The sequence below is a fragment of the Macaca mulatta genome, chromosome 7, assembly GCF_049350105.2.
Source record: "Macaca mulatta isolate MMU2019108-1 chromosome 7, T2T-MMU8v2.0, whole genome shotgun sequence".
NCBI lineage: Eukaryota > Metazoa > Chordata > Mammalia > Primates > Cercopithecidae > Macaca > Macaca mulatta.
Genome location: NC_133412.1, coordinates 20,236,364 through 20,253,593, shown reverse-complemented (window position 1 = coordinate 20,253,593; position 17,230 = coordinate 20,236,364). Strand labels below are relative to the sequence as shown.

Sequence of the window (17,230 nt, the reverse complement as noted above, 5' to 3'; positions counted from 1 at the left end):
TTAGAGAAATGCAAATCAAAACCACAGTAAGATACCAGCTCACACCAGTCAGAATGACTATTATTAAAAAGTCAGAAAATAGGCCGGGCGCGGTGGCTCAAGCCTGTAATCCCAGCACTTTGGGAGGCCGAGACGGGCGGATCACGAGGTCAGGAGATCGAGACCATCCTGGCTAACACGGTGAAACCCCGTCTCTACTAAAAAGTACAAAAAACTAGCCGGGCGAGGTGGCGAGCGCCTGTAGTCCCAGCTACTCGGGAGGCTGAGCCAGGAGAATGGTGTAAACCCGGGAGGCGGAGCTTGCAGTGAGCAGAGATCAGGCCACCGCACTCCAGCCTGGGTGACAGAGCGAGACTCCGTCTCAAAAAAATAAATAAATAAATAAATAAAAATAAAAAAGTCAGAAAATAACAGATGCTGGTGAGATTGCAGTGAAAAGGAAACACTTATACACTGCTGGTGGGAATACAAATTAGTTCAGCTACTGTGGAAAGCTGTCTAGTGATTTCTCAGAGGACTTAAAACAGAACTACCATTCAATCTAGCAACCCCATTACGGGGTATATACCCAAAGGGATAAAATCATTCTACCAAAAAGACACATGCACTTACATGTTCATCGCAGCACTATTCACAATAGCAAACAAGTGGAATTAACCTTACATGCATATCAGTGGTGAACTGGATAAAGAGAATGTGGTACGTGTATACCATGGAATACTACACAGCCATAAAAATGAATGAAATCATGTTCTTTGCAGCAACATGGATGCAGCTGGAGGCCATTATCCTAAGCAAATTAATGCAGGAATAGAAAACCGAATACTGCATGTTCTTATAAGTGGGAGCTAAACATTGAGTACACGTGGACACAAAGAGGGGAACAATAGACACCAGGGCCTACTTTGAGGGTGGAGCAAAGAAGGAGGATGAGGGTCAACAAACTAGCTATTGGATACTATGCTCACTACCTGTGTGACAAAATCATTTTCACACCAAACCCCAGCAACTCACAATTTGCCCGTGTATCAAACCTGCACATGCACCCCTGAATCTGAAATATTGAAAAAGAAAAGAAAAACCATAGCAAGTACCAATCTTGAGTACTTGAAACTTTAAACAGTAGTTGAGATAGAGGAGAAATGCCATTCCTTTTTCTTTTTTTTTTCCGTCAGTAACATAACTCTGTTCCATATATGTGTGTGTGTGTGTGTGTGTGTGTGTGTGTGTGTGTATTTTTTTCTTTTGAGATGGAGTCTTGATCTGTCACCCAGGCTGGAGTGTAGTAGCATAATCTTGGCTCACTGAAACCTCCCCCTCCCAGGTTCAAGCGATTCTTCTGCCTCAGCCTCCCAAGTAGCTGGAATTACAGCCGTGCTCCACCAAGCTTGGCTAATTTTTGTATTTTTAGTAGAGATGGGGTTTCATCATGTTGGCCACACTGGTCTCGAACTCCTGACCTCAGGTGATCTGCCCGCCTCGGCTTCCCACAGTGTTGGGATTACAGGCGTGAGCCACTGCCCCTGGCCTGTTCCCTGTTCTTTAGATGGTAGTGGAGTTAGGTCCAGAGGAAAGAAATTTAGAATAGGAATATTGGAATAATGACTACAATGGGGAGAAGAGGGAAACCTTTCTGTTTTCTCTGACACTACCTCTGCCCCTGAAAACACACACACACACACACACCCTGAACTGTAGTCACCCTCAAAGTTTAAAAACCGTGGTTCATCTTGATCTTGCTGCCTAGATCTAGAATTCTCAGTATTTCTTTTCATCTTAAGCAAACATCGTTTTGGGCATTTGACTTCTTTCTTTTCTTTTTTTTCTTTTTTTTTTTTTCTGAGACGCGGTCTCGCTCTGTCACCCAGGCTGAGTGCAGTGGCCCAATCTTGGCTCACTGCAACCTCTGCTTCTCGGGTTCAAGTGATTCTCCTGCCTCGGCTTCCGGAATAGCTGGGATTACAGGTGGCTGCCACCATGCCCGGCTATTTTTTGTATTTTTAGTAGAGACAGGTTTTCACAGTGCTGGCCAGGCTGGTATTTAACTCCTAACCTCAGGCGATCCGCCCACCTCAGCCTCCCAAAGTGCTGGGATTACATGTGTGAGCCACCGCGCCCGGGTGGTTTCTTTATTTTCTTTCAAGTTATCTAAATAATAGTGATTCTAGAGACATAGATCCTGGCCTAAATGCTTCCTCTTCTCATCAGGAGGCTTTTCTTGTTTCCCTCAGCCATCCTTCAGATTTCATTTAAAGATATTAACCTCTGTAGATATAACCTTAAGGTCTTTTTGAGTCATGTGATTCACTAACTCTTGAGCCAGCCTGGTTTTATTTATTTAAGCAGCTATCCCTGAACATTTTTTTTTTTTTTTTGAGACAGAGTCTCACTCTGTCACCAGGCAGGCGTGCAGTGGTGCGATCTTGGCTCACTGCACTGTCCTCCTCCCGGATTCAAGTGATTATTGTGCCTCAGCCTCTCAAGTAGTTGGGATTACAGGCACACGGCACCACACCTGGCTAATTTTTATATTTATTAGAGACTGGAGTTCACCATTTTGCCCAGGCTGGTCTCGAACTCCTGACCTCAAGTGATCCACCCACCTCAGCCTCCCAAAGTGCTGGGATTATAGGCGTGAGCCACCACGCCTGGCCTTTTTTTTTTTTTTTTTTTTGTGACGTTGACTTGCTTTGTCACCCAAGCTGGAGTACAGTGGCACGATCTCAGCTCACTGCAACCTTCACCTTCTGGGTTCAAGTGATTCTCCTGCCCCAGCCTCCAGTGTAGCTCAGACTACAGGTGCACACCACCACGCCTGTGTAATTTTTGTATTTTTAGTAGAGACAGGATTTCACCATGTTGGCCAGGCTGGTCTTGAACTCAGCCTCCGGTATAGCTCGGACTACAGGTGCGCGCCACCACGCCTGTGTAATTTTTGTAGTTTTAGTAGAGACAAGGTTTCACCATGTTGGCCAGGCTGGTCTTGAACTCCTGACCTAAGGTGATCTGCCCGCCTCAGTCTCCCAAAGCCCTGGGATTATAGGCGTGAGCCACTGCGCCCAGCCTCTGAACCTTTTTAGATCATTAATTTGGATCCTGCTTTCTCTCATTTTGGCTAGTAATAATATAACTTTTTGTGTGACATTTTATAGTTTTCATCTGGATTTATCATCTTATTTGATCCTCATTGTACCCCCATGGGGAGGAGAGAACAAGTTTTATCCCTCTTTTGCATATGGAGAAGCTGAGTCTCAAGGAGGTTTGTGATTTGTCTGGTACTAGCCTACTTGATGGGTATTAAAGCTTGGTGGAAGCCTAAACCCAGTATTCTTTAGGCAGTAATAAGAGAAAACTGTTTTGTTTCAAGTTACTACTGACTGGAGAATTATGGAAAGCAAGTTTTTTTCTTTAGTCTGCAGAGTCTTTCTCAGTCTTAGCATATACTCATTTTAATTCTTATACTTACCTAAATCTGACTTTCTGTAAATGGGAAGGCTCCTGGTACTGGGAAACCCAAGAGACTGGTGTACATTAGACAGTGATGACCTTTGTGGCCTTTGGCAAATTCCTATGGATTTGTCTAAGAACTTTTCCATTTGAATTGCATGCTATATTTTTTTCCTGTAACAAAAAAGTTAACCCATTTAAACTCCCATCTGTACAGTTTGTGGTTGACTTGATTTGGGATTAGGCTAAAGCTGGTATAACCGCTAGAGCATATTTTCTCTTATTTGACATATGGAAGATCACTACTGGGTCTCCTCCATGTATTCAGCTTCCCACAGAGAGTCCTAATTTATTCTACAAACCATAAATTCATTATTCTTAAGATAAACTTGTTCTTTTCCTCCTGCTGATTCAATTACATAATATCTGCCTTAAAAATTTTTAAGGAACAACCCTATCTCTGTTGTAGAAATTCTAACTATTTGACGTTAAAATGGTTTTTAAAATCTTACAGAACTCAAGCAGTTGTACACATTTTTTTCTCAATTCCCCTTGCAGGACCTTGGCCAGGTCTCACCTAATATTTTGTCACCATTGAAGCTTTATATGAGCATCTTTAGCATAGCCTAAGAGTGATATATTGTGATAAGTACATCAACTATGGAGGTGCAAAACATTTTTTCGAGTTCTGTAACCGGTACAACTGTAGATCTAGATTGCCTAACACCTACAACCTTTTAAAAACTTTATTATGGGAAAAATTAAACATACACAAAGTAGAGAGAATAGTATAATTTATACCCATCTGCTCATTACCCACAACTATCAGTAAATGGCTAATCTTGTTTCAAGTATTTTCTGTTTCTCCTATCCCTCCCGAAATTATAGCAAATCCAAGGCATATTTTATCTATATATACATTCCTAGAAGACCAGAACTCTTTTTTTCTCTTAAAGTAACCAAAATACCCAATAATAATTCCTTAATAATAGCACAAATATCAAACCAATCTTCAGATTTCCTTGATTGTCCATCTCTTTAATAAAAACAATTTTTTTTTTCATTTGGTTTATTTGAATTGGGTTCCAAATAGGGTTCACACATTGCCTATCTCTTAAGCCTCTTTCAGTCTATTGGTTCTCCCTCTGTCTTTTATTTTCTTGCAATTTTCTTTTCATTGTGTTTATTGATGTTGATAAAAATGGAGGAATGTGACATGCGCACATTACCATATTCTGGATTTTGCTGGTTGTTTCCCTGTGGTTGTCTTTAATATGTATTTCTGTCCCCTGTATTTTCTATAAATTGATGATTATATAAGATTCCAGATTTACTTTGCAAGGATACTTCAGAGGTGGGTTGTATGCTTCCTCTTGAATCACATCAGGAGGTAGTGTCTGGTTGTCTCTCTTTTAGTGAGGTTAAGATTAGTTAATGGGTTCAGGCCTTGTCAGTCTAATCCATCTATTTTAAGGTTACCAATGGTTTTTTCCTAATGGCTTTCTCAACCCATTTGTAATCATCATCCATTATTTTAATGGGAGTTGCAAATACAGTGTTCTATCATTTTATTCTTTTTTTGTTAACTAGAATTCTTCGTAAAAAGCACTGCATTCAGTATTAGGTTATCCTCAAGTATATTTTATATAGGAAAGGCAGGACTACTACTTGATTATTTTATCAGTTTTTAGGATAATGAATTGGTTCCCCAATATAAACATATCATATATAACTATATAATAAATCCATAAATTCATGGATTTAACATATTTGATGTATTTCAATTATTGCAGTTTTATTTAGTTTTTTGAGATGGAGTCTCACTCTGTCACCCAGTCTGGAGTGCAGTGGCGTGATCTTGGCTCCCTGCAACCCCTACCTCCTGGGTTCCAGAGATTCTCCTGCCTCAACCTCCCAAGTAGCTGGGATTATAGGGACACACCACCATACCCAGCTAACTTTTTAATTTTTAGTAGAGATGGGGTTTCCCCATGTTGACCAGGTTAATCCCAAACCCCCAAAGTGCTAGGATTACAGACATGAGCCACTGCACCTGGCCTGTGGTTTTTTTTGATATTCAAATTGTCTCATCTTTTGCTACAGGGTCTTCTTTCATGTTGGATCTGGATTCATTTTGTTAGGACTAAGCTGCAGCAGTCTTTGATAGCATCCTCATTTTTTGGCGCAATACTATGTACCAGGCTCATTCTGTATATTTCATACTCCAGATCTGGAATCAGCCATTTCTCCATTAAGCCTTGGCTCCTTTTAATGGGAAATGATGTTTAGAGACCAGAATCTAGATGATGTGGGTGTCTGTTGAAAGTGGATTGGTCATTATTTTTCTTTCTTTTCAAGTGGATGGATTTAAGAAATGCATTTTAAAAAATGAGAAAGTGTGGCATGGTTCATATTGATGTTTCTAATTCAAATTTACAATGATGTAATTGCTAATAACTTCTACTTATATTTGTATCTTTGTATCTCTTTCCTTTTCTACACCCTTTTGGTTTTTTTTTTTTTTTTTTTGAGATGGGGTCTTGCCCTGGCTGGAGCACAGTGGCGTAATCACAGCTCGCTTCGGCCTCTACCTCCTGGGGTGGAGTGATCCTCTCACCACACCTTTCTGAGTAGCTGGGACTACAAGTATGTGCCACTATGCCCGGTTAATTTTTTTTTTGTTTGCTTTGTTTTGTTTTTTTGAGATCGAGTCTCTTTCTGTCGCCCAGGCTGGAGTGCAATGGCACGATCTCGGCTCACTGCAACCTCCTCCTCCCAGGGTTCAAGCGATTCTCCTGCCTCAGCCTCCCGAGTAGCTGGGACTACAAGCACATGCCACCACACCCAGCTAATTTTTGTATTTTTAGTAGAGACGGGGTTTCACCATGTTGACCAGGATGGTCTCGATCTCTGAATCTTGTGATCTGCCTGCCTTGGCTTCTTAAAGTGCTGGGACTACAGACGTGAGCCACCGTGCCTGGCCCTAATTTTGTAATATTTTGTAGTGTGATGAGGTCTCAGTATGTTGCCCAGGCTGGTCTTGAACTCCTGGGCTCAAGTGATCTTCCTGCCTTGGCTTCCCAAAGTGTTGGGATTATAGATGTGAGCTACCACACTTGGCCTACACTTTTTAATGTATATAGATGAAATTATATGGTTAGAATTTACATCAAAATAATTCAGTACGTGTGGGTGGGAGGGGAGAGGATATGGATGAGGAGGTGAATAATAGATGAAACAAGACTGGGCATGAATTGATAATTGTTAATTCTGGGTGACCAGTAGATACATGAAGGTTCATTATATTATTTTCTCTTCTTTTGGGTATGTTTCATATCTTCAATGTAGAAATTCACTTGCATTTTTATTAAGATCTTGTATATAGAGAAATGAACTTGCTTCTTTAATTCATTCCACATTACTATATATAGTCCTCTTCCTTTTTTTTTTTTACACAAAATATGGTGGCTTGTGACATTTTATTTAAAAATTTTTTATTTTAGTTTTGGGGGTACATGTGAAGGTTTGTTACATAGATAAACGTGTGTCATGAGATTTTTTTGTATGTAATATTACGTTACCCAGGTATTAAGCTCAGTACCCAATAGTTATCTTTTCTGCCTCTCTCCCTCCTTCTACCCTCCCCCCTCCAGTAGACCCCAGTGTCTGATGTTTTCTTCTTTGTGTTCATAAGTTCTTGATTCTTCATTTTTTGAATGACTGCATATCAGTCAGTAAGATGACTGTACCATTATTTATGTAACTATTCATTTATTAATGTACTTATGATAGTACCCCCTTATCTGAGGAGATACTGTCTAAGGCCCCAAGTGGATGCCTAAAACCACAGATCATACTTAACCCTGCACATCTGGGTAACTGATTGGCCCACTAAGTGATTAGTGGTCAGGTAACAACATGTGGACACGCTGGACTAAAGGGATGACTCACGTCCTGGGCCTGATGGAGCAGGATGGTATGAGATTTCATCACATATGAGAATGGCCTGTAATGTAAAACTTATTAACTGTTTATTTCTGGCATATTCCATTTAATATTTTTGGACCATGGTTGACTGTGGGAAAACAGTAAAGTAAAACCATGGATAAAGTAAAACCATGGATAACCATGGACTATTGTATAGATTGTTTTCAATTTTTCTTTGTAACAAATAATAATTCATTAGTAGTATTTACTTTAAAGTATAATTTAGTGGGTACCTGCATGTTTTTACCATGTTAATAACACTTTACCCCATACGTTTATCAGTTTTGTGTTTACTTCTCAGATTTTGCGAGTTGATATGTTAGGCTTGTATTTTAAAATATTTAAATTTTTAAAAGTGTTACTAATGTCATAAATAAAATTTAATTGATTTCCTTTTGAAAGTTTTTGTGGTGAAAGCTGTTTACAAATAAAGTTTCAATATTAGGTATATTTTCGGCAATCAAAATTTTGATTTTTGAAGAAAAAACTATTGGAATTCTAATAAAAGTTATTAGGTACTCTCACATGGTTATACAGTTCGCTACTGTAGATTGTCACTTATTTTACGTTTGCTACAGGTGCGGGAAACAACAAATTTCCATTAAAAATAATAACTAAGGTAAATCCCAATTAATTTACATTATGAGAAAGCTGCATTTAAAAAAGAAGATACGAAGTATGAAAGGATCCTGACTTTACTGTAACTTTTAAACTGTTACTTGAGGAGTACTTCATATTTTATTTTGAATGATAATCTAAGAATTTATTACTTTTCAAAAGTGAATCAATTATCTTTAGATGACGTGATAATATTAGTGGCATAGTACCCCTAAAGATATATTGTAAAATTGTGGGAATAGATTGGGATATTTAAATCCCCTTGCGACAGGAGAGCCAGTCTTTTCTTTGGGAGGTAGTGCTGCAGGGCCGTGGTCCTGCTCTCCTTTTCAGATTACTGGTTTGTTACCTAAGCAACAAGGAACCTTGGTGGAGCAGCATCATGAAAAAGTCTGTAGAAAAGCTCTGTGAAAGAGGACTGTAAAAGAAGAGCACTTTGGAGTCAGACAGAGTTAGATTTGGAAAACAGCTTTACATTAACAGGTTAACATTATTTAACCTCTTAGAACCTTAGTTTCCTTATCTGTAAAACAGGCACAGGGACAACTTCTGTTTAGGGTACTGTGAGGCTTCAGTGCAATCATGAATGGCAGATGCTGGATGTATTCATTGCTTTTATATACTTCTACAAGTAAATTGAATGTTTGTCATATAATGTTTGGTCATAATAACAATAGTTAGCCTATGTTGAGTACCTATTGTGTACCACACAGTATTCTAAAAACTTTATATGGGGCCAGGCACGGTGGTTCACACCTGTAATCCCATCATGTCAGGAGGCTGAGATGGGAGGCAAGGAGTTTGAGACCAGCCTGGTCAACATAGCAAGACCCCATTTCTATTTAAAAAACAAAACACACGCACGAAAAACTTTACATAGATCTTGTTTAATCCTCACAGAGCTCTGTGAGGTAGGTTTTATTAGCTTGTTTTTATGAGGAAACTGATTGAAGAAAGTTAAGTAACTTGTATGAGAATATATGTTAGGCAGAATGAGGAATTAGTGCTCTTTGTATGTATATGCGTTATATATACTTGATCGTGTGTGTGTGTGTGTGTGTGTATATATATATTATTATTATTATTATTTTTTGAGATGGAATCTCGCTGTTTCGCCCAGGCTGGAGTGCAGTGGCGTGATCTCGGTTCACTGCACTCTGCCTCCTTGGTTCAAGCGATTCTTCTGCCTCAGCCTCCTGAGTTGCTGGGACTACAGGCACGTACCACCACACCTGGCTAAATTTTTGTATTTTTAGTAGAGACAGGGTTTCACCGTGTTAGCCAGGATAGTCTCACTCTCCCGACCTCGTGATCTGCTTGCCTCAGCCTCCCAAACTGCTAGGATTACAGGCATGAGCCACCATTCCCGGCCTGATCACATATTTTAAGTAAATAAATACAAATGTAAATAATATAAATTATTATATATTTGATTACTTATATTTTAAATAATCAAGACTTTTTTGTTATGACATCAGAGATAAAGGGAAGCATGACGAATCAGAAACATGATATGCTAAAAATCTCATTATTCTAAAACTTGTCTGAAACATTCATATGATTAAGAGATCTGTTGAGGGAGAGGATCACAATTTGGGTAAAATTCTTGCTCTTGGCCGGGTACGGTGGTTCTTGCCTGTAATCCCAGCACTTTGGGAGGCTGAGGTGGGTGGATCACCTGAGGTCAGGAGTTCGAGACCAGCCTGACCAACATGGTGAAACCCCGTCTCTACTAAAAACAGAAAAATTTGCTGGGCATGCTGGCGCGCACCTGTAACCCCAGCTACTCGGGAGGCTGAGGCAGGAGAATCGCTTGAACCCAGGAGGTAGCAGTTGCAGTGAGCCAAGATCGTGCCATTGCACTCCAGCCTGGGCAACAAGAGTGAAATTCCATCTCAAAAAAAAAAAAAAAAAAAGAAAAAAAATTCTTGCTATTTTACTGAAAACATATTTTTCAATGGTAAGTGAGTGGTTTCCCAGTTTTCTCTTCTAACATAGTTTTAGTACTGTATTTGAAAGTGTTTATTTGATTTCCACAGGGTCGGAATCTGGCAGATCTTCGCCGTAGCCAGTCCCGAGGCACATTCACCATTAGTACTACTCTCCGGCTGGGTAGACAGATTTTGGAGTCTATTGAAAGCATTCATTCTGTGGGGTTCTTGCATCGAGACATCAAACCGGTAGGGACCTTTTCTATCCAGAGCACAGAATGAGTTTGGTACTCTTAATGTTATCCTGGGACACAATAAATTACAAATGTAGCTTTATGTATTTGTTGTGGTAAAATACAAGGTAATATTTTCATTTCGATAGAGACCTGGAAGCAAAAATATAACTTACCTCTTAATTTTTTAAGTAATAATTACAACTACAACTTATTTTCAGGAGTTTTTCTCATACAATGAAAATAAAAACTGAGACTGGGGCGGTGACACATGCCCATAGTCCCAGCTACTCAGGAGGCTGAAGCAGGAGGATTCCTTGAGTGCAGGAGACGGAGACTGCAGTGAGCTATGATTGCTCCTGTGGATAGCCACTGCACCCCAGCCTGGGCAGCATAGTGAGACCCTGTCTCTTAAAAAAGGTTTATGTTTGACTATTATTATGTGTGCTAACATTGCCATTTACTTAGCTTTATGCCTAAATTGGCATTATTCCCTGGTTTCTTTTATAGATATATTGGTTAAAAAACTATATATGTTGCTTTTGGTTGTTCATATTGTGTTCTTGAACTATTTGTTAAGTCAAAAATTATAGGAAATCATCAGTTGTGAAAGACTTTATTTTCTCCTGAGTGCTACTGTGGAAATATAGTGGGGTTTTTATTTACTAATCTGTTTTTCTTAGAAATTGTCATTTCCATAAGTGTGAAATAGGTTTTTTTGTCCTTTTTGGTATTTGATTGTTCATTAGGTGAAATGACCCATTTCTGATATACCATATTTACTATAAAGGTATCATATGTTGGTACAGTTCAAAAGTATAACCGTCTGTTGTTACATGACTTCTAAAATTAGTTTACATGAAAATGCTAACTAAATTTAACGTAGTAGAGTCAGTCTATTTCTATGCATCATTATTTGAGAACCATGGTGATTGGAATAGTTTCTGTTTTTATCAGAAAGCCCATAAGTAGAGCAATATTAAAAAAAAAAAAACAACAAAAAAACCCCCTAACAATTCTGGTAACAATTTGGCCTTTACCTTCACAAGTCCTCTTACTTACATACTCATCTTTGCGTTTGTGGTCATTTAATATTACACTGATTTTCATTAGGGGAAGAATACAAAGTGTATTTTCCTTAAGTCCGTTTTGAAATGTTTCTATGAATTGTATTTTAATTTTAGACTTAGTGAAGTTCAGTTTTATGATGTTTATAGGAAATTCTTTTTTTTTTTTAATTTTTTTTGTGACAGAGTCTCACTCTGTCGCCCAGGCTAGAGTGCCGTGGCGCAATCTCAGCTCACTGCAACCTCTGCCTCCTGGATTCAAGCAATTCTTCTGCCTCAGCTTCCTGCATAGCTGGAATAACAGGCGCATGCTACCACACGCGGTTAATTTTTTTTTTAAAGTAGAAACGGGATTTCACCACGTTGGTCAGGCTGGTCTCAAACTCCTGACCTCGTGATCCACCTGCCTCGGCCTCCCAAAGTGCTGGGATTACAGGCGTGAGCCACTGCACCTGGCCGTTTAGAGGAAATTCTTTTAAATTTCTGTGGTTTTTTTTTTTTTTTTTTGGTATGTCTCTGATTTCTCCTATTTTAAAAAGTAGGGGGTTGGGTTGTCATTTAAACATTCACTTAGACTAGAATTTCAAGAACTTAGAGTTTCAAGTCTAGTTAATATTGTCTTGTGTGTAACCTTAGTCATTTACATCCTTTTTTGCTCAAAGTTTACCTGATACTAGGCATTAATAGAACCCAGAACTAAATCATATTTTAATACCTACTAAACATCATTGACTAGAATAGTATATTTGGAACATGTGTGTTTTTTTTTTTTTTTGAGACGGAGTCTCGCTCTGTCGCCCAGGCTGGAGTGCAGTGGCCAGATCTCAGCTCACTGCAAGCTCCGCCTCCCGGGTTCACGCCATTCTCCTGCCTCAGCCTCCCAAGTAGCTGGGACTACAGGCGCCCGCCACCTCGCCCGGCTAGTTTTTTGTACTTTTTAGTAGAGACGGGGTTTCACCATATTAACCAGGATGGTCTCGATCTCCTGACCTCGTGATCCGCCCATCTCGGCCTCCCAAAGTGCTGGGATTACAGGCTTGAGCCACCGCGCCCGGCCTACATGTGTGTTATATAGAGGTTAAATAGAAGAAGACTTAAAATGTAAGGACTAAGTATTATAAGAATGTATATATTTTCCTTCTTTATTTTTCTAGTCGAACTTCGCTATGGGCCGCTTTCCTAGTACATGTAGGAAATGTTACATGCTTGATTTTGGCTTGGCTCGACAGTTTACCAATTCCTGTGGTGACGTCAGACCAGTAAGATTTTTCATATTATTATCGAATATTTGATAATTACCCTGGTATTTATAGTGTCACACTTTTTAAACAATGCTAATTATTTATCCTAATGGATGTTATCTAACAAGTGGCATATACATTTAATGATTATAGAATGACAATAAATTGTATTATTGAAATTTGTGGCTTCAAAAAATGTACATTAGAGGGAGATTTCGAGTGGTCTTCTAGTAAGAACACATGTTGACCCTTTGAGATGAGGGGTCATTTGTGCAGTATGATACCCTTTCTACATACTATAATTCTATTTCAGTTACTATACTTTTCAACTCCCAAATTTCCACTTAGTTCTCTTCATTGATATTCTCTATTTGATGCAACACTGTCATCGCATTTTCTTTTACTTGTTTAATCAAGCTGTCCTTTATTTCTGAAAACATATCTATAATGGCTACTTTAAAATCTTTTTCTGTTAAATCCAATATCTGGTCACTCTCACAGGCAGTTTCTGTTGCCAGCTTTTTTCCCCCTATGTATAAGTCATACTTTCCTGTTTCTTTGCATGCCTCATGATTTTTTGTTGGAAACTGGGCCTTTTAGGTAATATATTACTGCAACTCTGGGTACTAGTCTCCCCCTTCTGGGGCTTGTTATTTTTTGTTTAGTGGCTGACAGGATCATTTTAGTGAAATCTATTCCGTTCTCCCTCCCTCCCCGCAAACCATACACACAGTATTAAGACTGTGTTGCTCTTCAGGGAGGTGCATCTTTGGGTATGACCACAATCAAACTGTGATGATAATGGTACCAGTAAGGCTCACTTCTGCTCGTTCCTTGGCCACATCCAGCTGTTGAACTTCACTAATTGCAGGCCAGTTACTTTATTGTTTATAACAATATCTTGGGGGCGTAAATACCTTGACCAGCTAATCAAACTGTGGCTTCTAAAATGGAATAGTTTCTGAAGTCAATGTTTGATCATTGTTCTGATGTCAGGTCCTTCAGCTATCTTTTCCCCCTAGTTCTCTCCTGTCCAGCTATTCTCTAAGCTGTATCTTCAGTGAATTTCCTCCTAGTTCCCTTTACCACAACCTCTATTTTTGATAGGGCTTTTAGGTTTGTTAAAAAGAAAACATTAGGCAAATTAAATTTAACAGAGTTTAGTTGAGCAAAGAATGATTCATGAATCATGTAGCCCCCCAGAATAAGAATAGGTTCAGAATGACTCTGGGGCTGCCACATGGTCAGATAACATGTATGAACATAAAAAGTAAAATGGGTACAGAAAATGTAAGTGAGGTACAGAAACAGCTGGATTGCTTATAGCTGGGCATTTGCTTTATTTGAATCTGCTTTGAACAGTTGGCTGCTGTGGTTGGCTGAGACTTGGCTGTTTGTTACAAGAGTAGTTTACAGTCTATTTATACTCAAGTTAGGTTACCATCATTACCTCTAGACCAGCCATAAAACATGTACAGAGGCAGTTTTAGGCCAAACTTAATTTAGCAATGAAACTGTAAGGCATTGATGTCACTCTGTCAATATTGTAAACAGACTTATTTGGTCTCAGTATGGGATTCACAAGTCTTATTTGGTCTCAGCTTCTGTCTGTTTTGGGATCTGTCTGCGTCTTTAAAGTTTTGGTTTGATGAAATTAATAATAAACATAAAATAAAAATAAAAAAAAGTTAATGTCATACTTTTTTGGATTGTGTTTGAAATAATTTTCTCATATTGTTCTACTAATGTAAAATCAAAAGTTCCCATTGTAGATTTGTTTCATATGTACAATTATTTATTTATTGCTAGGAAACTTGAATTAGTTGTTTGGATTGTCTAAGTATACCATCATGTTATCTGCAGAAATCTGTATTTTGATTTTGTTTATTTTGTCTTGCTATATATTCCAGAAGAGTGTAAAAAACATTAAAAATTAAGAATAACGAAACATTACTGGCCTCCATCTAGGTTAAGAAATGGCGTATTACCATCTTAGAAGCATGCTGGGGGTCCTTTCCTGATCATATCCCTTTTTCTTCCTCAAGCAGCACTGACAAATGGAGCTTACTATGATGATAGCAATGTTCTGTATCTGTACTGTCTTATATGGTAGCTACTAGCTACATGTGGCTATAGAGCACTTGGATTGTAGCCAGAGCAAATGAGGGACTGAATTTAATTTAATTTAATTTTATTTTATTTTATTTTATATTTTATTTTATTTTATTTTATTTTTATTTTTATTTTTTTGAAATGGAGTCTCGCTGTGTCACCCATGCCAGAGTGCAGTGGCGCTATCTCAACTCACTGCTACCTCTACCTCCTAGGTTCAAGCGATTCTCTTGCCTCAGCCTCCCGAGTAGCTGGGACTACAGGCGCCTGCCACCACACCCAGCTAATTTCTTTTTGCGTTTTTAGTAGAGACGAGATTTCACCATGTTGGCCAGGCTGGTCTCAAACTCCTGACCTCAAGGGATCCGCCCTCTTCGGCCTCCTAAAGTGCTGGGATTACAGGCATGAGCCACCACACCTGGTCCAGGAACTGAATTTTAAATTCATTTAATTTTAAGTGGCTATCACATTAGCCAGTGCAGCCCTTGACATACTCTCCATTCTATATTTTGTGTTAACTAGTTTCTTTGTTTTCTTTCTTCTCTCTTCTGCAGATCTTGAGGGTACTTGTTTTGGAGTTAGGGAGCAGATGCAGATAGCTGCCATGACAGGCCTTCATGTTTAGCTTATGAATTTAACCCAATCGACTTTTAATGTTTTTAATCCAGTCCCTCTCTCTCTTTTCCCTCTCATATTCCTTTCCCTTTGCTTTTTAAATTTATTATTATTATTTAAAGAGACAGGATCTTGCTCTGTTGCACAGGCGGGAGTGCGGTGGTGCAATCAAAACTCATTGTAGCCTCAAACTCCTGAGCTCAGGTGATCTTCTTGCCTCAGCTTCTCAAAGTTCTGAAATTATAGGTGTGAGCCACCACACCTGGCCTCCTCTGCTTTTTTATTATTTTATTATTATTTGCTTTTCCCCCTGATTTGATGTATATTGTTGTCCTTTTTTATTATTATTTTTCATTTCTATTTTGAGTTTGGGGGCACATGTACAAGTTTGTTATATAGGTAAACTCGTGCCATGGGGGTTTGTTATATAGATTATTTCATCTGGGTACTAAGCCTAGTACCCAATGGTTATTTTTTCTGCTCATTTCCTTCCTCCCACCCCCCACCCTGAAGTAGGCCCCAATGTTCGTCGTTCCCCTTTGTGTCTATGAGTTCTCATCATAACAAATACTGTTTTGTTATCACAGTAAATACTCTGTTGGCTGATCAATATGTAATAGTAGTTGGTCTGTTAATTGAAGATTCATTAAGGATGAAGAATCACGACATAGTACTTTAAGCATTTTTTATATTTTTCTTTGTTTTGTCTTTTTGTTTTCAAATAGTTAAGACTCATAAGAAGTTACAAAAATAATACAGTTACCATGTACCTTCACCCAGCTTTCTCCAGTGATAGTACCTTACATAATCATAGTACATTGTCAAAACTGGGAAATTGATGTTCGTATAATATTATTAACTCAAGTACAGACTTAGATTTTACCAGGTTCAACATGCACGTTTTGGTGGGGGTGGTGGTATATGAAATTTTATCACATGTATAGATTCATATAACCAACTGCTATAATTTGAATGTCCCATCCAAATCTGATGTTTAAATTTGATTCCCAATGCTAGAAGTGAGGCCTAACGGGCAGTGTTTGGGTCGTGGGATGGATCACTCATGAATAGATCACTCCTCTCTCCTGGGAGTGGAGGGTCATGAGTTCTCACTGTTAGTTCTTGTGAGAGCTGGTTGTTAAAAAGAGCCTGGCACCTTCCCCCACCTTCTTGCTTCCTTTCTCACCATGTGACCTCTGCACATGCCTCCTCTCCTTTGCCTTCCACCATGAGTGGAAGCAGCCTGAAGCCCTCACCAGAAGCAGATGCTGGTGCCATGTTTCTTGTACAACCTGCATGCAGAACTGTGAACCAAACAGACCTCTTTTCTTTATAAATTTTCAGCCTCATGTATTCCTTTATAGCAAGGATGTCCAATCTTTTGGCTTCCCTGGGCCACAATGGAAGAATTGTCCTGGGCCACACATGAAATATACTAACAATAGGTGATGAGCTAAAAAAAGAAATCCCAATAATGTTTTAGGAAAGTTTATGAATTTGTGTTGGGTTGTGTTCAAAGCCATCCTGGGCCACATGTTGGGCAAGCTTATTTTGTAGCAGCACAAATGGACTAAGACATCAACACCATAATCCAGATACAAAGCTATTCTATCACCACGAAGGAACTTCCTCAAAACATAGATGTATATTTATTTACCAATCTTGTGGTGTAGGACCATCAGTCAGAAGGCATTGCAAAGGGAATGATGGAGTGTATCTGTTATACCAGTGTGTTGTTTTATGAAGTTGGTTTTGACAGCCTCTACTCTTTATCACCTTTAAGATGTATTAGTTACATTAAGTAGGGTTGTGAAGGGCAAAGAAGTCCTAAACTATATATATCTGCAACACTTTGCTTCATAATTTCAGAGGTGAACTTCTGTTTACCTAATGATTTGAATCTGCCTGTTCATTTTGTGTATGTGTACTGCTTTTAAGGCATTCCCCAGTTTCAGCCCTTCAGCTGGCATCTCACACTG

At 38.9% G+C, this 17,230-nt stretch overlaps 1 protein-coding gene across 5 annotated transcripts in view; it reads left to right on the top strand.

Annotated features, from left to right (window-relative positions):
- Nucleotides 1-17,230, top strand: part of TTBK2 (tau tubulin kinase 2) — a 169,224-nt gene that overhangs the window by 74,141 nt on the left and 77,853 nt on the right. For all 5 annotated transcript variants that reach the window (XM_077939169.1, XM_077939168.1, XM_015142040.3 and 2 more), the window contains 2 exons: nt 10,092-10,232; nt 12,438-12,542. In XM_077939169.1, coding sequence (XP_077795295.1) covers nt 10,092-10,232; nt 12,438-12,542 — 246 coding nt within the window. The remainder of the gene's footprint in view (nt 1-10,091; nt 10,233-12,437; nt 12,543-17,230) is intronic.